We start from the raw sequence: 22016 nt of genomic DNA, 5'->3' as shown, positions 1-22016 counted from the left end.
AGAAAATGTAGCATATAAATACAATGGAATATAATTCAGCTATAAAAAGAAGGAAATCTTGCCATTTGTGACAACAAAAATGGACCCTGAGGGCATTATGCTAAATGAAATAAGTCAGACAGGAAAATAAATACCTTATGATCTCACTTATATGTGGTATCTAAAAAAACAGCAGAACTCATGGATACAGAAAACAGGTAATTGTCAGAGGTAGGTAGTAGAGGGTGGGCAAGATGGGAGAAGTGGGTCAAAAGGTACTAAGTTCAATTATAAAATAAATAGGTCATGGGGATGTAGTAAACAGCATGGTGACTATACTTAATAATACTGCATTCTAGGGGCGGCTGGGTGTCTCAGTGGGTTTAAGCCTCTGCCTTTGGCTCAGGTCATGATCTCAGGGTCCTGGGATGGAGCCCCGCATTGGGCTCTCTGCTCAGCAGGGAGCATGCTTCCCCATCTCGGCCTACTTGTGATCTCTCTCTCCCCGTCAAATAAATAAATAAAGTCTTTTAAAAAATAATACTGCATTCTATATTTGAAATTTGCTAAAGGAGTATGCCTTAGATGTTTTCATCACAAGTAAAAAAAAAACCCTGTGACTATGTGTGGTAACGGATGTTAAGTACATTGTGATGGTCATTTCACAATCTATATGAATATCAAATCATTATATTAAACCTCTGAAACTGTTGCATGTCAGTTATATCTCTATTTAAAAAATGTGGTCTGGAAATTAACAAACAGTGAAGGTACAGCCACTATGGAAAAGAGTATGTCAGCTCCTTAAACAATTAAACAGAATTACATATGCTCCAGCAGTTTTGCTTCTTGGGTATATACCAGAAGAATTGAAAGCAGAGAGTTAAACAGATATTCGTACACTCATGTACATGGCAACATTTCCTATAGCTGAAAGACAGAAGCAATCCAAGTATCCAATGACAGATGAATAAATAAAATGTGGTAGAAACATAATGAAATATTATTTAGCCTTAAAAAGGAAGGAAAGTGTTATGTGCTACAATATAGATGAACTCCAAAGACATTATGTTAAGTGAAGTAAACCCACCACCAAAGGATAAATACTGTATAATTCCACATGGTATACTGTATATTCCATGAGATACTTAGAAGAGTCAAACTCAGAGGCAGAGAGTAGAATGCTGGTGAGCAGGGAGTGGGGAGAAGTGGAAATGGGAGTTGTTTAATGAGTACAGAGTTTCAGTTGGGGAAGATAAAAAAGTTTTGGTGATGGATGGTGGTGATGATTACACAATAGAGTGAATGTATTTAATACCACTGAACTGTGCACTTAAAAATGCCAGAAATAATAAATATTATATGTATCTCACCGCAATAAAAAGAATACATAGTGACAGTAGTTTAGCAAATCCTGGTTCTCAGATCTCCTCCAAGAACACACTGCTGCATACTTCCTAAGGCAGGTGTTCTATCAGGGGTTTGATCCTTCTAAGAGGGACTTTCTTAAGGTTCTCCAAGTGAACAGTGTCGCGGTCCTAGTGTCGCAGTCCTAAGACAAACACAGGAAGAAAATCAACAAACTCTATAGCTGATTCAAACTAGAGACCAAGTTGGCCTGGTTAATCTGCTGACGATAGTAACTAACACATACGATCCAAGTCAGATTCCTCAGATGTATGCATTATGGGGCACAAATTCAACTTAATGTGGTGAAATTCTGCATAATGACTAAATTCTAGGATCTATAGTGGAATTTTCCAAAATATGTTCTATGGGATATTCTTAGCTGTTACATGAGAAAGAGAATTCTGTTATCAGGTACGTTTTGGAAATTCTGGCTTAAACCAGGGTAAACAGCTTCTTTACTGCAAGATTCTAAGAGCCTTTAATATGCGAGCGTGTGACACGGATCTCCAAGGAAAGAGGCCTGGAGGATCCTTATACAAGTGTCTGCCAAATGGGTTTCACCACATGATGCTTTTTCATGATCATATGCGGGACTGACGTTCTATAAACACACTTTGGAAAACTTCCATTTAGAGAAAAGTAATAAAATAGAAAATGAATAGAGACTAGACCAAGGATCGGCAGACTGTGGTCGTCGGGGCTAATCCACCCATCTGGGTATTTTTTTCACAGAGCTAAGAATGGTTTGTACGTGTTCAAATGATTACATTTTAAATAGTTATGTAAGTCCTTGCATAACATTCTAGTTTTGACTCTTGGCTCCCAAAGCCTAAAATATTTACTATCTGACTCTTTAAGAAAAGGTTTGCTAACTCCTGTCCTGGGCAATGAAAACATCTGAAAACTGTTCATTCTTTTCACTCTTCATACAAACAATACTACTTATGATGTGCTATTAGAAGTGCCTACTAAGTGCTAAGTGTACTTTGTTTCCATTAATCTTCACAATGGCCCGAGAAAGGCATTATTGTTCCCATTTTACAGATGAGGATGCTAAGAGTCAGAGAGGTCAAGTGCAGATCAGAGCCTGGGTCTGTTTAACCCCAGAGGCCACGATTGTTCCTTTATTGGTGTTTTACAAAACGGGGTCCACCCATCCCAGAAGGTGCTTAAAACAAGTCATTGGAGCATAGCTGTGTTCAGAACTCCTTTCTACCTGTGTCTCCTGCATCTCTTTTTCCTATGTGTCTCCTTTACTACTCACACAAAACACTTCCCTTCTGACATTTCTGATCACCAAACATATGGGTTCTTTCCCCACACCAAGCAATTCTCTGCAACACCAGCTAGGTGTCCTATAACGTAAGTTGATTTTAACACTGTCTGTCTGGAGATATTATCAGATACCGCAGGTTAAGGGTTCAGTTCCACAAGACTATCCCCCACCCCCCCAGAGGCTAACTGCAGTATTAAGTCCCCAGTTTACCCACAACTTCTGTCTGATTTGGCTACAAATCAGAGGTTTCCACGACCCCGTCCTCAGGTTCAAACAATTTGCTCGAGAGGCTCACGGAACTCAGGGAAGCACTTGCATTGAGCAGTTTACTGTAGGATATGATGAAGGCTACAGAGGAGCAGCCAGAGGAAGAGATACAGAGGACGAGGTCTGAGCGGGTCCCGAGGGCAGGAGCTCCTGTCCTCTCGGAGCTGGCGTGCATCCCCCACTGGGTGTGGGTGTGTGCGCCAACTTAGAAGCTCTCCAAGCCCCATACTATTGGGATTTTTATGGACGCTTCCTCACGTAGGCACGAATGGTCATGGACTCCATTTTGAGCCCCTCTCCCGTCTCAAGAGAATGAAGGTGGGCTGGAAATGCCCAGCTCCTGATCGGGGCTTGGTCTTTCTGGTGACCAGCTCCCCCCCCCCCCCCTCCAGGAGCCATCCAGGAACTCCCCAGAAGCACCTTATTGGAGCAAGAGCTACTCCTGTCACCTAGGAAATTACAGAGGTTTCAGGAGCCTTGTGTCAGGAACTGGGGTCAAAGACCAGCTATTAAAACAAAGGATGCTCCTGGAGCTCTTGTCACTCAGGAAATTCTGGACGAGCGTTTCACGAGCTCTGTGCTGGGAACTGGGGGCAGAAACTGATATAAATCCTTTATTATCTCACAGTAGTGAAAAATTATCTTTTTTTATTATGTATTTTTTAGCTTATCTTTCACTTTTAATTATAGTACATATTTTATTATAATATATAAAGACTACTATAATAAATTAGTTAAAATTAGCCTAATCAGTAGCCAACAGGCAGTTTTTAAGGAGCCCAACATAGAGCTTGCCTCTCTCCACACTGGAAGTTAGACCTGAGAGAGACAGAAGGACCTGGGAATTGAAAAACACACTGTCAGCTTTCCTCTTGAGAGAGCGTGGGAGAATCTGGCTTAGGTGAGGTATGCAGCAGTCATGGGTTTCCTTCGCCTGCATCCCAGAATTTGACGTGCTCCCTGAAAAGCACAGGACTCACGCCTTTTGTGGGGGCTCCTTTTACCACTAAGCCTCCCGCTGACTGGGACCAGGTGGAAGAGGTGATCCCCGAGGACATCTGACCCCAAACAGGAGAGAAGGAGGCATGTGCTATGCTCTCCGGTCTCTTGCTCCCCTCGATATCAATCATCGGGGGAATTACCTCTTCTCACCTAGGGAGAGAGAAGACTGGAGTGTTATTCTCGTGGGGCCCCCTTCAAGTGGAAAGGAGCACCAAGCATGGAGGGTAGGAATTTACTACCTAAAAAGAGTACATGATATATTCATTTAGTAATACGTATGCTTATATACCATATATATGCTACATTTTTTTTATTGACCAAACTCACTGAAAACTGTTTGATGATGACTATTGTAAACTATACTGTATGAGTGTGGCCAAGTTCCATGCAGTTGAAAGGAAGCCAGAGAACATAGTTAATGGTAGGATCTGAGTCTGAATTGGAGGAGAACCTAGGCTTTATTAACCTGCACTGGAGTGTTCTGAACATTGCTATTAATTTACAGGTCTCTAAAGGAGAACTTGTTTATAAGGCAGAAAACAAATTGCATTCCTTCAGGCTATTTTCTGAAGTTTCCTACGTGGGGCAATTTCACCATGGAGAAACACATTCAGATTGCTTCAGTTTGGACCAATAGCCAGTAGGTAACCTTGACGTTCATGAGCAGCTCTCCATTCAAGGAAGTATTTTGTACTGACGATGCTGTGAAGGTTAGCCTTGAAGACTGGGTTGCAGTGAGGGACAGAGACACAGCTGGCGTCAGGGTAAGGAATCAGCTAAGGATGGTGGCTCAGACACAATTCAAGGGAGAGTTGAATCGTAGACTTTGACATTTTCCAGAGTTTATGACATGAAACACTGTTCCTGCTAGATGATCTATGAATGGTTTCACCACCAAGTCTGTTTGAGGAACCCACTATAAAAAGCCCCCTCTCAGGTGTTCACACTGCACGTTATTATGTGAAGCTTTGAGATGGCTGGTGTGTCCACAGAACACTTACTTCAGAATATCTATGAACATATGTTCTGGAAAACACATTTTGAAAAATGCTGAATGGCGGGGGGGGGGGGATTATAAATTTGGAAGCTGTGATGGTCTATTAAGGTCACAGGCTTTAGAGTTAGATATCCAAGTTCATCCTCTTACTAGCTGTGACTATAGATAAACTTAATCTCTTAGATTATTAATTTCCATCCATAAAACAGGCATAATAATTCCTACCTGGCACTGTAGCGAAGGATGAAGAGAGAATATCTATTAAGTACCCAGCCGATAGCTTGGACTCAACGGAAGTTAGACCTTTTGCCTTAATTATAGAATTATATAATTAAAATTCAAAGTATTTTGAATACTTTTCATTCAAAAGTATTGAATAAAATACTTTTATTCAAAAGTATTTTTTGAATAAGATTTTGAATCCGGGAGCTAATAGTATCACGATGAGATACAGACTTTGATTGCATTTGGGAGGGGACATAGTATGGGATAAATGAGTCAGCTTTAGGACCAGACACTATGTGCTGGCTCTGTGACACTTTGGTGTGGTGTTTTCACCTTCCTGAAATGTACATAGTGCCTTCATATATAAAATGCAGATATCTACCTAGAGCATTCTGAGGATGAAATAGAAGTGTTGTAGCCTGGAACACAGTAAATGCTCAGAAAAATAATGGTGACATGGCTAATAATAGTGTATGAAGCACCATTTTTTAAAGACTTTGTGGGGGGGGGTTTGGAGAACATAAGCTGGGGGGTGGGGGCGAAAGGCAGAGGGAGAGGGAGAAACCGAGTCCCTGGTGAGCAGGGAGCCCAATGCAGGGCTTGATCCCACGACCCTGGGATCATGACCTGAGCCGAAGGCAGAACACATAACCAGCTGAGCCACTCAGGCATCCCATATGAAGCACCATTTTGAACACTTAGACTACCCCAGGCAATGTGCTGAGTCTGGCCATTTCTCAAAAGTGGAATATGCAGACCACTTCCTCACAATGTAGTTTTAATGGATGCAGGTTTTTGCTGATTCTGACTCTCCGGGGTTGCAGCCCAGGAGTGTGGACTCTGACAAGCTCCCTGCTAAGTCGTATGGTCACTAAAATTTGAGAGCCGTTGACTGGGAGGCATAGGTTGCAAGAAGGTGAGGAACAGCTGGGCCAGATGGATACTATCTAGAGAAGCGATGGACATTAAACACCCTGGGTTTGGAGAAGAGCGGCCCCACCACCTGAGTCTTGGACACACAGATTTACCATGACCCCTTACAGGGTCATGGTAAGGCGAGTGGGAGGGAATGTGTGTGAAGGTGTGTGTGACAGCTGGATTGTGTTTGGCCTGGCATTTCTGAACCACTATAAAGGGAAAGGCGAACATGTCAGTTCCAACGGAGACCTGAAGGCGATGAGTAAGCAGCCCCTGAAAGTAGTTAAGGTTTGGTTCCTGACCGTGGTCCAGTCCCTATCCCATCTGGTGAGGGGAGGGGTCAGGTGCCCCTGCATGCCTGCCTCACAAATCCCATGCCATGACCAGTTGCGTTCTTATGAACGACCACAGTTAGTTTGGAAGATTTGGGAGAAAAGGCTCCCAAGGGATGGGGGGCTGAAGAGCATCATGATTTTTCCTTCTTAGGGGACCAGAGATTACTACAGGAATGACCATTATTCTTAACAAGGTCGGTGAGCTCGTTGCATTCTTTGAAAGGGAAGGTGAATATTGAATGTAAATTTCCCCTTTCTATGTTCTTCTGTCCAGAGCCTCTGCTGGGTCTATTCTTCTCTCCCTAGGCAGGTGGGTGGCACTGTCATTTTGTTTAATGATTCACCTGAGGCCAAGGAGGCTCCACATTGGGGGTTGGTGTGGCCTTGCCTCTGCCCTTGGGAAGGTAATAACACATCAGGCAATGCCCTCTAGCTCCCTGGAGCAGATGGCGTGAGCAGTCCCGGCAGCCCAGCCATGGTTGCCCCCCTCCTCCCCACCACATGCTCTAGTCCAGCAGTAAGTAACACCTGTGAGAGGTTCAAGACATCTTAAATGTGTGAATTTTTTCATCTTCAGGCACAGAGCTGAGACTATGTGGGAGACACCCCGTGATCTAAGGACACTTTCCTGTAGCTTCTGGACACCGTAATTCAAAGAATTAAGATGCACTAGGACCCAGAGAAGTCACCCCTACTCACCCTGGCTTCTGTTCTTTGATCCCCAAACTCGAGCCCCAAACACCTGGGCACAAAGCTATGCGCCTCTTCTTTAGCCAAATGAAATCCATGGAGATGGCCTCTTCACAATGAAGCTTGAAACCAGTCAAGCATTTTTATTTAAAAAAAAAAAAGAAAAAGAAAAAGTCTAACGGTATATAGTCTATACATGCTACAGCTAATCGTTTGCCACCCCCTCCCCCCTCACATTATATATCCTCGTGTATTTTTGTGTGTTAACAGGAAACAAAAATCACCACCAGAATTTGCCAGTTTGCCAAGAGGGTATGAGGAGGGCCGTGATATTCGGGGGAATCTCCAGCGTCACTCTATGAGCAGGTGTGAGGAGGTGGGCCTGTCAGAGCCCCACTGTTATTCCTGGAGGGACACACGAAGTGGCCTAGTGACTTGGTGGTGCTTGGAAGCAGGAAACGTAGGGATAGCTAAGGTGACCATAGTTTATCATCTCCCCTGTACAAGTGAAATGGGCACTATTAACAGTTACAGGGGCACAGAGGCATAGACAGGCACACACGGGGGAAAAAAAAATCTATGGACACCTAGTTGTGTCAGAATTGCTTATTGCTGTAACAAGCCTGGTGGTGGTGGTGGGGTACCTCCGTCTGTATGTTGACAGAAGGCCTGAAAGTGAAGGCTACTGGCTATGGCACTGGGTTTGGCCTCCTTGAGGACAACAGAAGTTGAGTCACTTGTCCTGATTGGCGCTGAGAAGCCTACTTTGGAGTAGACGACAGAGACAGGAAGGAAAGAGGGAATGCCGACACATGATGACGGTAGCACCAGAAACCAGACATTACCCTAAGGAGCTGCATGTTTGAGTCTGTGGGAAAGGGTCCTCAGCAGGTGGTCCACCAGCAGGTGAAGACTGTGGAGCCTCTGGGTTTTAACTCTGGGTCTGTCACAGGCTGTGGTCCGTCTGTCAGAACCTCAGCCAAGTTAGGAGCAATTCCTCTAGGCTGACGGAGGGCATCCTAAACCCTCAGGTGTCCATGCGAGCCAAGTTCCCACTCCTCTGGGCCAGAGTTTGACACTAGGTCATCTTTGGTCTATCGTACGGTATGGCTGGTTTGCAGCAAAAGCTCCGACAGACGGGCCTGGACAACAAAGGTCGAGTGACAAGATTGCCACGAATGGTTCAGGCTGTTATGCAGCCACTGCCAGTCCAAAGAGAAGGGCGAGACCTCCCAGGGAGCAGCCTGGCCCACCCCTGACAGACTTGGGCACAATAAAAGGATGGGAGCCATGCCAAAAATGTTCCTGTTCTTGATGATGTCAAGGGCGGGAGCAACTTCTTTATCCCACTCAGTGCTTTGTTCTTGACACAGTCCATGCCTCAGCCTCAGGACCTTCCAAAACTTGGGGAGATTCGGCCCCTGCCCTTTCACGTGGCAAGTCGGTTTTCCTACCCTCCACCTGGTACTGAGATCCCCAGTGGGGTCGGACATGTTTTAAGGCCAAGAACTTTGCCTAAGAAATTGGTGACATGGGGAGGCCCTGTGGTGAGGCTTTAAGTGATCACTGGAAACTCGCTAAGGGCTCTAGCAATTCCTCAGTGAGGTAGGGCATTAAAAGTGGTTCAAGTCGGAGCCCAGCTCCTCCATCTCAGCCTGGGACAATGATGTAAACCCACCAAAGGGCAGGGATTTTGAGTGAAACATTTTGCGAAGGTCTATTTTGCCAAGTGGTGGATCCTGAAACTCGGATTTTCCAAAGGTTTCGAGGCACCGTAAGCTGTGGTTTTCACCTGCTCGCCTTTTGGGCTGGCATTTGGCCTGGGACCTACTGCCATGGGGATTGTGGGGTGAAGGGAGGAAAACCTCAGTCACGAGGAGGGGTCACCTGCTTCCCTGGAAATGCCATGCACATTTTGCTGCCATTGGCAGAGGAAAAAGCACGGGCACTGGAGAGAAGTCACCCCTGGGTTCAAGTCTCAGCGGACTCATGATTTGGATGAGACTGGGCATGTGACTTCACCCTGTGAACCTCAACTTTCTCCCCACAGCTCAGGGCTGATCCTAGGCACCTCAGAGGGTTGTCGTCAGGGTTAAGTTAGAGGAGGGAGTTGAAACACCAGGGACCTGCCTGGAGCTTGGCATGGGAGTTATAACTGTGGCCTGGGACATTCTCTGTGGGCATAACCTCAGGGGAGTTTTGTACTGCCTCCATCAGGTTGTTGACAAGATGGCGGCCACAGGGCTGGGTGCTGTGATGCTAAGTCATCAGGCCTGGACAGCCAGGGAGAGCCACCGGCGACCAGACAACCAACCCCCCCCCCGCCCGCCCCCCGCCTTTCTGGTCGCTCATGCCATGTGGCACACAGAGCCCGAGAGAGGAGTCCTCTGGCCATGAATGCGTCCTGAGCAAAGAAGGGTGAACAGAGAGGAATGTGGCTTCAGTACCTTCAGTTCACGTCAGGATAACAATAACAGTAACAATAACAGTAATAAAAAGGCGAGTTCTTTCATTTGCAGGAACACTTCTGCCCACACAAAGGTGGAACTAGTCTATTCCCACTCAGCTGACCTTCAGGAGGAGGGAATGAGGCCAAAGACAAACCCTTTGTGTGGAAGCAGCAAACAAAAACCTCAGCTCTCAGAGCCAGGCAGGGAGCCACACGGGTCCTGGTCTGCCTGGCGCCGAGCACGTGGTAGGTGCTCACAAAATACTTGAAAAGGTCACAGAAAGCAGAGAGTGAATCGGGGGGGAAAAAAAAAGGCTGAGTCCTGTCTTTTGAAATGTAGTCAAATTCTGCATAATAGTTTCATAAAAGCTGTTTAAGCCAAAGTGGGTCAAAAAACTCTGGAAAACATGCTACGGGCTTCCTTCCAAATGAGGGGACTTCGAAGACGTGGGTGGCCCTCTCCCAGCCTCTCTTCTTCCCCCAACAGCCATCCTCCCCCACAGTTCTGGGCACAGGGCCAAGGGGCAAGTGGGCACTGCTAGAGGCACCTCAGGGCCCTGCCCCCCAGGTCCTCAGGGTGGGGTTCACAGACCGACTGAAGGAAGGAATAAAGATGCTCCCGTGAATCAGAGAACGCTCCTTCTTCTGTAGAAGCCTCCAGAGTCTGTGTGGCTGGGGGGGGTAGGAAGAGCAGAAGAGGGCTGTGTGCACTGAAATCTTTGGCACTGCAGGCGGACAGTGGGTATCCATGGGAAAGCTGGCCCTGTGGTCCTCAAAGCATCATAGCAGATGGGTCCTCTTCTGCAGGGCAGGGTGGGATGAAGAAGGGTTCTGCCCTCCCACCTGCCAGGCAGCCTGGTCCACGGGCAAGAACTCTGGGCTGGGAGCCGGAAACCCTGGGTCCTGATTCTAATTCTGCAATGTCGCTGTGCCTCTGTGTGCCTCAGTGAACTGTGTCTGTCCAGATGGAAGCGAGAGGACGGACAGGGAGAGTGCACGCACAAAAAGGAGACAGAGAAAAGTACTCTAGGAATGCCAGAGAGCAGGAAGCAGCAAGTCTTTGAGCCATCAGGGCCCCTGGAGGCTGAAATGGGAGACCACCTCAGCTCCACAAGTTTTATCCTCCAGAGGAGGCACCTGCACAGCAGCAGGAAACAAAGTCCTGTGGCAACTGCCAGAGCTCTGGGCAAACTCCCCCACTTCCCGCCACCCACCATGGAAGAGGAGCTGTGGAGGGTGCGGGGCAGCCTTCGGTGTGAGCTGCAGTGGGTCGGAGGGGTGGTGGGTGTGGGAGCAGACACCAATGCTCCCTCACCCACAACACAAGCAAGCCATTTGGCCACCTGCTCTTGGCACTTAGCGTCTTCCCTTTCCCTGCCCGGTTAGCCTGCTACTGGGGGAAGGGCACGGGCATGGAAGTCAGGCCAGCTTCAAGTCCTCTTTCCTCTTCTTCCTAACTAGTGTGCCCTTGGGCACAGAGTCCGAGGTTCTCTGTCCATCACAGGTGCAATATCCCAAGAAAGGATTGATGTGAGGATTAAAACAGTAATGTCAAGTGCCAAGGACTGAGTCTGGCACCTACTAGCTACCTAGCGAAGGAGTGCTCCCAAGGGGCATGGATTGTGAACGGCTCCTTTCAAAGCAACTTCGAGATTCTTGCTCTACGGAGACAAACGTGAAATGGCCCAAGGTGGGGTGGAGATTTCTATTTAAAAAGCCCTGTGCAGGATGGTGAAGCATGCTGGGGCTGGAAGCACCCCTCTGGGATCTGTCAGGGTCCCAGAAGATGGGAGGCGGAATGTCTCAGTGGACCATCAGGCCCACTCCTGGGGCAGCTGCATCTGGCAAACCTGAGAGGCTCACGGGTCCAGAGCCTCGAGGAGGACATCTCTCTGGGACTGGGAATGGAGCCAACTTCCAGGGCAGGAATTCTTCCTGGTACCAACCATTTTGGAAACGGAGTAAATAAAGTCCCTGGACTTTTAGAAAGATGGAGAAGTTGGAGCCAGCCATCACAGACTGGGTGGGGTACCAGCAATGAGACTGTTTCTTCAGTTTCCAGACAATGGGTTCTGGTCTTGGAGGCCTTGGAGAGTCACGGTCCTGCTGCTAGGTGGCCTACAGAGGGTGGCAATGCCACTGGCCTTAAGGCAGGGATGCTGACTTGGAGAGGAAGCAGGGGGTGTGGCCTCTGAGCCTCCAGGTCATGCTGCAGGGAGGGGGACTGCTCTCCACCCAAGGGAAGGAAGAAACCACAGTGCTCCAGAGTCTTCCTTCCTTTGAAGCTGCATGAAGGATGATAAATTAAGAGGCATATTAAATACGTGGGTAAAGCCAGCAGAGATGCACGGGACTGCCAGGCAGGGAAGGAGGTGGCTATGGCTTCTTTTTGAGATAGTTGGAAGGAATCCACCCTTCCCAGGAAGGGGCCCCGCTTAGGACTTGGCAGAACCACCAGCCACTGCTGTTCTTTTCCCGGACCTCGAACACCGTCCCCTCCTGGAAGCTGCTGGTATCTCCGTCTCCTTCAAAGTTGGCCACCGCCACATATAAAGAATCCTTCGGGCCATCAGCGTTGGGAAAAGGGGTTGCAGCTAGTTTCTCTCTGTTTTCTCCGATCTTGCCCACCAGCCGTGGTCCCAGACCACCTCTGCCTCGCATGTCATCTTGGCCGCCTGAGGAGTTAGGAAGAAAAGGTTTGGCTTTAGGAGGGACCAGCAGGGCCCGGCCTGGGGCAGGAGCCGCCTTGCCTTCACTGGCTTCCCGTTGTGGCCCTCTGACCTCTGGGAGGGGCCTGGAGGCCGAAGAGGTTTTCTTAGGGGGTGGTGGTCTCCGGGGCAGGACCACAGGTCTCTGCGGGGGGGCCTCTTGGACAGGGGCGGGCACACTCTTCGGCACCGGATCTGTGGTCTTGGCTGGCCTTGGAGGGGCTCTGCAGGACATCTCCTTTGGGCTGAGCCCATCCTGTCTGCCCGTCCGGTCCTGGGCGTGGCCAGGCCCATCACCTGGGAGGAAACTCCGGCTGAAGGCCACATCTGGGCCCCCGGCAGCCTGGGGGCTGCTCTCTCCATCCAGCGAGGGCTTCTCTTGGGACTTGGCGGGCCTCAGCTTGCTCCTGAGGTTGCAGAGATCCACTTGGTCTTCGCCCTGAGGTGGCTCTGTCCTCGGAGAAGGAGCTGGCTTGGGCCTCACCTGAGGTTTGGACTTCAAGAAGGGATTCTGGGGAATAACTTCTGGCTTCTCCTCCGGTGGGTCAGCTTTGGACTTGGAGATGGGTCGGAGGTTGGGCTTCTTCACCTCCTTGGCCAAGACCTTGTGGCCACACTCTAGCCCCATCTCATTTTTCAGCTGGAACAACTTGCTTTTGTCGGGTTTGGGCTCTGGTCTCCTGCTCTCCCGGGCTGGGGGCGTGTGTTTGGCTGGAATCATTGGCAAAATCATGCCCGGAGGTTTGGGCGAGGAGCCCCTGAGCTGCTCGATCCTCTGCCGCTCCCTCTCCTGCAGCTCTCCCTCTGACTTGATGATGGATTCTTTTCGGGGAGGGAGGCTGGGCTTCTCCTCCAGGTCGGGGCTTGAGATCTCTTCATAGCCGGCGCATGAGGACATGTCGGAAGACGCCTTCCTCAGGGCCTCCTTGCCGCCCTTCCAGTCTTTGGACCACGGCATCCCGGAGTCCACAGCAGCGTGTGGTGCATCGGGCAAGGGCCGGGAGGGGCCGATGGCCTCACTGCCCGTGCTGTTCTCCACGGCTGCTGCATCCCCTGCATGGAGCTGGGTCACCTCGTTGGGCAAAGGAGCCAGAAAGTTGGGTCTTGAGGCATTGCTGGTCTTCTTATACTTGTCAATGAAGGTTGCCGGGGCCCATCCTTCCTTATCATCAATCTGAATGTACCACCAGCCACTCAAGTTCTTCTCGATCACCTGGAGGGGAGGAAAGAGGAGAACACTTAGTAGCCAAAGTCTCAGGGCCAGTGGACCAGAATACTCAGGAAGAACCGAGAATCTAGAATCCTCCTAGAATCTAGAAGTGGGGATTTTTCACTCAGCAGATTCCCAGACAATGGCTGGGGTGGACCATCTCTGAAGACCTTCCCATGTATTGGAAACAGCTTATGTCGGGGTAGGTTCTTGTCTAATTTTGAATATCCCCCAAAGCAGTCCTGGAGACACAAACTTGGGTACAGGTAATTAATTTGAGAGATGATTTCAAGAAGTGCAAGTAAAGAAATGGGAAAAGAGAGAGTGAATTCTAAGCTTATTGTTCTGAGCCGTGGGGATTTAATCGACCAGGGACCCTTTAAGACCAAGCAGACTCATCCCAACTGAGGCACTGGCCATCTACCTCCCGATGCCTAGTCCCTGCCCCTCCACCCCGGGGCATTAACTCCCCAGCCTTTCTGGGCAGGTGCCTTCAGGCCGGTGGAGGAGATGGGAGGCTGCTGGATGCAGGGACCTGTAGCTGCAGGTCAGGCTAGCAGCAGTGTCTGCTATGTTTCTAAAGAAGTACAAGGCAAAATCCATTTAGCCAAAGCTAGCCTTGATCATGGCTCTTTTGGTTGAGCACCAGATGACGCATTTGGCTGGTGTTCAGAGGCCATGTGGTATGAAAAATGCATACTTTAAAAAAAAATTTACTTATTTGAGAGAGAGAGAGAGAGAGAGAGAGATAGCAGGAGAGAGCAGGAGCAGGGAGGAGAGGGAGAAGCAGACTCCCAGCTGAGCAGTGAGCCCGATGTGGGGTTCGATTCCAGGATCCTGGGATCATGAACTGAGCCAAAGGCAGACCCTTAACTGACTGAGCCACACAGGTGCCCCAAAATGCATACCCTTGAACATGGGAATCACACTCAGCTAGTGTTTAGATAGACGGGAACCCCTGCTGATGAAGGCAAAAGAAATTTTCATCTTCTCTCCTTCTCCCTCTGGGATATACACCCATTGAATGAACAGTGGGCAGAATCACCCACAAAATTTAAGGTCTCATGTTTCCTGTCTCCTCTTTGTGCCGTACTGTCTGGCTGGTTAACTGAAAGGTGTGTCTGCTGCGTGTTATGGTCTGAACTGTGTCCTCTTCAAATTCCTACGTTGAAGCCCTAACTCCTATCTTAGAATGTAACGGGATGTGGAGACAGAACCTTTTAAGAGGTAATTAAATCAAAATGAGGTCATATGGGTGGGCCCTTAGCTAACACGACTGATGTGCTTGTAAGAGATCAGGAACCAGAGAACATACAGAACAAGAGAGGACCACGTGTAAACAACAGCAAGAAGGCAGCTGCCTCTAAGCCAAGGAGAGAGGTTTCTTGAGAAACTGAACCTGCTGCCACTCTGATCTTGGACTTCCAGCCTCCGAAACTGTGAGGAAATAAATCTGTTGTTTAAACCACCCAGCCTGTGATATTTTGTGATGGCAGCTGGAGCAAACTAATATGTTGCGATTCCCTGGCAGGCCCTCTGCGTAAGAGATCTTGATGAATGCTTGCCGCCACCTTATGAGATGGGATTATCGTTCCATTTTACAGATGCAGAACTGAGCCTCAGGACAACCGAGGAACTGGCAGAGAGTCATGAGGAAAGTTAACAGTGGAGGTGGGAGTCAAAGGCAGGTTGGTGGGTTCCAGAATCTGAGCCTTTACCACTACTCAACAGTGCCTGGGCAAGGGGACCTGCCTGGAGAGGAGCTGTGCTTGAGGTGGGCAAGGGCTGGGGGCGAAGGGGGCCACGGGTGGGTTCCTGCCACCGCCTTCCTCTGCCCAGCCCAGCCGGAGAGGAATGGCAGCAGCAGACCCGGCGCAGGAGACAGAGCCTGGGTTCTAGTTTAGCTCCATCTTTTGTTGCCCGCAGGGCCTTGTGCAAGCCATGGGGCTGAGATTCCACAGCCCAGGATGGGGAGGCTGGCGAGAACAGTAACACACAGTTGCGGGATTTTCTTTCTTTTTTTTTTTTTTCCAGTTGTGGGATTTTCTTGATGACCACACAAGCTAATGCAGGCAATATAAGCGCTGCAAGATAAATGTTCCCTATTATTATATCACAGGGCAGATCACGGACAAGGCAGGTTGGTGTGACAGGTGTATACTTAATGTGTCCCACTGGTTTCCCAGAAGGGGTGCTGATAAAGGCCAGCCCTTTACGTAACGGTGACCAGTGTCTCACCAACACTCGGTAGCTCCAGTAACAAAGGGATTCTGGGCATACAAGTTACTGTCAGCGCAGCCACAAATTCAACAACGCTGTGTATGTGAGAAAAAGAAAAGAGGACAATAATCACAGTGAAATATATAAAAGGGGATTTGCTGAGCTTACACTCTATGCAAATACTATGGCAGAAGCTCGAAACATTTGTGTTCTTGATCACAATTTCTGGGAGTTTTCATTTACTAGAGAAAAGCCAAGAACTGTTATGAATAAGAGCAAATGCCAAATCACAATAATGGAGGGGAAAGAAAAGAGCCTGGGCTTTAAAACCAGAGACCTGGGTTCAAATTCTAGCTCTACCGCTTACCAGCTGTAGAACCCTGGGCAATGGACCTAACTTCTCTTTGTCTCAGGTACATCTGTAAAATGGGCTAAATATATCATAGAAGTCTTGGGGCTTCTATGAAAACCAGTTATCAAGCATGTATGGTCCCTGGCACAGAATATCATCATTATCATCAACATACGTCTGAAACATACAAAGACCAGGCAAGGAGGACCTAAGCTGTTCCTAGTAGCTCTACTGCTAGACCATGGTGGATCCATTAATGAACTCCGAAGGCCAAGATGAGATTGAAATGAACCAGGAATCAAAAGTGGGAAAGAGGAAAATGTGAGCAAGTACAGAATGGCTCTTGAGAAAAGAATACTTGGTAAAGCCAAAAACTGTAGTGGTAACTACCTCCCATTTGGGTCCCTTGAGCTGCCACTGGCAGAGCCATAGGCTGACGTCATGGAACAATCAGCAGAGAAGTTTCAAGGTTTGGTTAAAAGAATGTTGGGTATGTGAGCTTTTTTATTGGATCAGCTTTAGCGAAGAAAGACAGGACAGAGCTAGAAATAAAAAAGGGGACTGGTTCTCACTGAAGCGGGGAGGGGGCCAGGAGGGAGGCTCAGAAAGCCCCAGGGACCTCCTGAACTCCCTGTAGCTTGCAGACTCAGTCCACAGCTTCAGGGCATTGTCCATGACATCCTGGGCTGCCCTTGGCTGATTTCAGAACATTCTGAGCCAGGGAGTGGTGGTGCCTATCGGCAAATGTTCAGATTGCCAGCATGCATGGAACAATGGTGTGTGTTTGTACAAGATGCTGGAAACTCATTGTCTTAAAGGACAGGGTGGTTTTATCGTGTTTTTCAGTGCTCTGTGGGGGTGGAAAAAAACCCCAAACCTTCATACTATGCAAGCTGGATTTCTGGTTTCAGTGAGAGAGATGGAGTGAACAGCGGCTTCCCCTTTATGCAACACATCCAGGGAAATAAACGAGTACAAAGCCAAGCTCAGAAGGAGGAGGTAGGGTAGGGGGAAGTTAGTGGACCAGGAACTGTGAGGACTCACAGAGGGACAGAAGCAGCAGAGGGAGGCTGTGGCCCACGACTGTTGCAGGGGTGCCTGCTATAGGAGGTGGAGAAAGGCTGAGGTCCCCCAGACTTTAAGGTGGTGGAACCCAGGGATGGGGAGGTGCCGGATCAAGTGACAAGGAATTAACTGACATACGGCAGCAGAAGCAGCCAGTTGTGGGTGCTCTCATGCCCCTTACCCCATTCTTACAGGACAGGCAGAATAAAGGTGATTTGCTCCCAAGTACATGCAGTGAATGTGGGATTATGGATCAGGGACACCCAACCCCGTTCAGTGGCTGGCTCAGAAGTCCCCCCACCTGGCCCTGAGACCCATGGCAGGTGTCCAGCACTTTCCATACACGCCCCAGCTGGGCTGTCTGACTGCTGCCTCGCCTTGTGCAGCCCAAGGTGAGTACTAACACCATGAGAAGAACCGACAGGAACACCAGCACCGTGGCAAAGGACATACAGCTGAGGAAGGAGATAATGGACTCTAATAATAGGAGCTTAAATTCAATGTATTTAGTACAGAAGGTACAGAAGGGCATCGCATTCCTAAAAGAACAGCTTATGCTGAAACAAGAAGAGGCAAACGGAAGAGGAATTGGTAAGAACTCAGAAGTGGAAATTACAATTGCGGAGTTAAAATAGGCAACAGATTGAACTGTCAAATGAGCTAGAAGGTGAAGCGGAATGCTCCAGGAATGCAGCACAAAGGCACGAAGATGGAAAATGTGAAAGGAAAGTTGAGAGATGTGGAGCGCAGGGCCAGAAGCTCGCATAGCTGCGTAATAATAACCGGCCCGGGAGGAAAGAGTAGAGAGAGAGAAGGGATGCAGTGTTTACAGGGTAAAAGTGAGGAATTATCTGGGAAGATCTCCTGAGGCCAGGATCGTAAAGGCTCACCACATGCCAAGCAGGATAAAAAAAAAGTCACACCAAGACACACTTTAGTGAAATTGCAGCGTATTAAAGATAATGAGGAACTCCTGAGAGAATCGGAGAAATGACAGGTACCGAGCAAGAGAACAAGGATTAGGTAGGTAGCAGCTTTTCAGCAGTGGTGCTAGATGTGAGGGGAGAACAGAGTGCTGTTCCAAGCGCTGAGGGAAGAGGACTTTCACTTTGGAAGACAAAACCCACAAAGTCACTGAAGAAGGAGGGGAAAACCACACTCACTTCTCATGATGTCAAGAAAGCATGTATGGGGGCACCTGGGTGGCTCAGTCGGTTAAGCATCTGCCTTCAGCTTGGGTCATGATCCCAGGGTTCTGGGATTGAGCCCCACATGGCGGGGGGGGGGTCCCTGCTCAGTGGGGGGTCTGCTTCTCCCTCTGCCCTTCCCCTCTATTTGTGCTTTCTCCCTCACTCTCTCTCAAATAAATAAAATCTTTAAAAAAAAAAAAAAAGAAAGCATATACAGAAGTCAATGTCAATTAGGGGAGGCTTTACAGAGGAAGCAGGGATTTGAAGAATGAGTTGGATTTTGAGATGCCAAGTTCAGTTCAAAAACTGACCCTGACTGCCTTCTAAGAGAAGGCAGGTGGAGTGCTAGGAGCTGGGTTACAGCAAGGTCATTCCTGGCAGGGAAGAGTAAGAGAGCTGGGGAAGGGCCAGCTTGACCAGCAGGGATCGCAGAAAAGCAATGGGAACAGGCTTTGGAGGAAGCTCCTAGAGATGAAAAGACGTAAAGGAGAAGGCACATGCTTCGTGTGAGAATTGGATGTATGAGCTTTACGACAGCAAAATGGGGGGACTTGGGCGTAGAATGATCTTGTAGCACAAGCAAGATGCCTTGTGAGTTCTCTCTGTAGATTTGAAGTTGGAAAGGTCAGACTGGAAGGAAAAAAAAAGGGCAGGACAAACAGATAAGAGGCCTTTTAGAACTTTGTGGGTATTTCTGTTTTCCCCTCAGTCTGTCTACATAGATTGGGATTTGCATTTTATAGAAATTAGTTTGAGAGACTTTAGCTCAAGCTCTTTAAGCATCCCTACAGACAGCCCTCCTTCAGTGGGTTGAAAGACAGTTGGCTTGAGGACAAGCTTCTGGAGAGGCCTGGGCGGAATCAATGGTAGTGAGGCCCAGGATCCATCTTTAGGAAGCTACCTTCTGCTGAGCTGACTGCACAGGTCCCCCTGGGCACGAGGGGAAAGGTAGAGAAAGGGAGGAGGTGTCGGTGCTTTGCAGATCTGGTAGAGAGTGATTAAACACCCTCAGGGCACAACACACTCAAACACTGACACAACAGTCACCCATTTACTCCTTATTTCCTTCAGTCATCCCAACATTTATTCCTACAGCAACGGTTTGCTGAGCACCTACTGTGGACCGGCCCCGATGCTAGGGCTATGGGTAAGAATGAAGAGGACACTCCCTGGCCTTCTGAATGTTAAGCAGGAGGCTAGTGGGGGGACAGATTGTCATCAGTTCAACAATATTCCTTCCAAACACTGTGCTAGCTGTAGAGATACAGGAGTGAAAACCAGAAACCATCTCCACCCTCCTGGAGCTCCCAAATGTCCAGAAGATAAGTAACAATAGGAATGTGAACCTTCCTGGTTCCAAATCTGGAGACAGACATGGGTTCACATCTTGGCTCTGCCATGTTTTCGCTGTGTGATTTCGGACAGCACCTTTCTTCCCGAGCCAAATCTTCCTCATCCGAAAAATGGGGATTGTCAATGGTCCTGCCTCGCATGAGTAAAAGATTGAGAGAGAGGCTGTGTGTGAAGGGCTGAGTTCACCGTTCCTTACAGGCTCTCCAGGAAACACGGGAGACAGCCTCAAGCTCTAACTCTGTGAGGAAAGAAAAGAACTGGAAGAGCAGGAAGGATTTATGTCGGCCTTTGTGCAGGAACAGAGCAGACACGCAAAGGAGTGGGAAGAAAAGGAGAGAGAGAAGCACGAAGGGAAGTAGGTGGCGATAAAAACAGAATACGAGGCAGTCACAAAAGATCACATAGTGTAGGATTCCACTTACACGAAATGTCCCAAACAAGCACAGTACTATAGGGACAGAAAGCAGATTAGTGGTTGCCTAGGGCTGGGGGCAGGGGGACTGGGAGGGACTGAGGGGAAACAGGGAGTGACAGTAAATGTGTACAGGGTTTCTTTTTTGGGCGATGAAAATGTTCTAACACCGAATGTGGTGATGGTTGCACAACTCTCTAAATGTACCAGAAACCACTGGATTGTATAAATCAGTGAATTGTATGGGTGTGAATTATACCTCAGTAAGGCTGTCATATAAGGGAGGGAGAGAGGGAGGAAGAGAAGGAGGGAAGGAAGGAAGAGAGGAAGGAAGCAAGAAAGAAAAAGGAAGAGAAAAGAAAGAAGGGAGGGGAGAAGAGAGAAAAGGAGAGAAGAGGAAGAAGGAAGAAGGGAGAGGTCAGAAGAGAGAAATGAGACAAGCAGGGGTGGTACCACGGCTCGAGAATCACAAGTAGGCAAAGGGACATGAGGTCCACTCACCTCGACCTTCAGACCTGCCTGGAAGCTGATGCCATCAGGGATGGTCGTCTGGAATTCGGCAATGGTGTAATACTCTTCCTCCACTTGGGGTGGAATGGGAGGCTTGGGCAGGTTGAGACCACGAGGCTGGCACAATTAAACACAGTGCTAAGTCCAGGGTAAATCTGTTACCATTGGCTGAAGGGGGAAGGTGCTAAGGGTCTGGGGCACGTGAATACCCTTGAGGGGTGCTGCTGGACCCATTTGGATTCTAAGGGACAAAACACAGAGGATTGCTCGGATCCTTATCTCCTGGATGGGTCACTGGCCTGTCAGCTTCAGAGTGAGGAGAAACATGGGACATTTACCTACAGTCATGACAACCTGGGGCAGGCCAAGCGAGGGTTGTGGAAAGAACACAGCTTTGCAGGTCAGACCCATCTGGGCTGGAAATACGCTTATGTGTGCTGTGCACATTTGGGCAAATCCCTTCCCTTCCGGAGCCTCATATTCATCTCCTGTAAAATGGAGATCTACTTGGTAGGTCCCTGTAAGCGTTCAGTAAGTCAAGGTCGTGAAGCACCCAGCACATTGCAGGGTGCCCAGCGGGTGCACAATAAATGGTCAAAGCCTCATTTTTCAATGGTTAGAAAGGTACCCGAAGAATTACAAACAGAGTTGGGCAGTAAATGACCAGCATAGTACTACTCACAATATTTGTGCCTCACCCCAGCTTTGGTTTCAAGTCACCCTCTTTGAGAAGACTGATCGAAGATAAAGCAAAGTGGCTCAGGAAGCAGAGAGCACATCCTGGGACTTAACTGTCCCAAAGCCATAGGTAACTTTCGCCCCTCTCCCTGCCTCCCCTGGGACCCTAGCCTTTCCCCTGTTGCTGGGACCGGCACGTCTACGGCCTGCTTCATGGGGCAGACATGTGGAGGGGAAAGAGAGCATCTCTGGAAAGGGCAAGGTGGGTGTGAGGGTCCCGTTTCAGGTCGGGGGCTGGCTTCCTGGCAGCAACAGTCCACTTACTATGGTCATATCCCGGCGCGGAGGCGGTCTCTGCCTCATCTTGGGTGATCCTACAAAGAGACGAGATTTTATTGCACACACATGCAGAATGCTACAGCTGTGACTCCTGAGGGGGACACCAGGAGAGATCCGTTCTGTCTTACAGAGGACCAGGCATCATGCTCCGGGCAGGTATTACTGAGCCACTGAGACCCTCCTCGTGGGAAGGACCAGCCTGACCGGGAAGGGGCGGCTCAGACTCAGCTCAGGACCCGCAGGACTGCCCATGTGCTGGAGCGATGTGACGCTTTCCAGGGAGGCAGAAAAGCGTAGGCTTCAGTGTAACATGGGGGTTGGCTTGCCACCAGTCATCTGACTGTGACCCACAGGCCCCATTTGTAGAAGGGGGATGATGCCGGCCTCCCAGGGTCCGTGGCGGAGGCGCTTGGCACCCAAAGGGCGTGCAA

General features: G+C 48.9%; 1 protein-coding gene across 1 annotated transcript in view; it reads right to left on the bottom strand.

Annotated features, from left to right (window-relative positions):
- Positions 1-7217: 7217 nt before the first annotated feature.
- Positions 7218-22016, bottom strand: part of SH3PXD2B (SH3 and PX domains 2B) — a 100552-nt gene continuing 85753 nt past the window's right edge. Inside the window, exons 11-13 of the mRNA XM_080804401.1 lie at positions 21571-21620; positions 20560-20685; positions 7218-13469 (exon numbers count right to left, since the gene is read on the bottom strand). Of these exons, the coding sequence (XP_080660527.1) occupies positions 11925-13469; positions 20560-20685; positions 21571-21620 (1721 nt within the window). The 3' untranslated portion in view covers positions 7218-11924. The remainder of the gene's footprint in view (positions 13470-20559; positions 20686-21570; positions 21621-22016) is intronic.

Source organism: Martes martes, assembly GCF_963455335.1.
Source record: "Martes martes genome assembly, chromosome: 5".
Classification (NCBI taxonomy): Eukaryota; Metazoa; Chordata; class Mammalia; order Carnivora; family Mustelidae; genus Martes; species Martes martes.
This window is presented reverse-complemented; position numbering and strand designations above follow the sequence as displayed.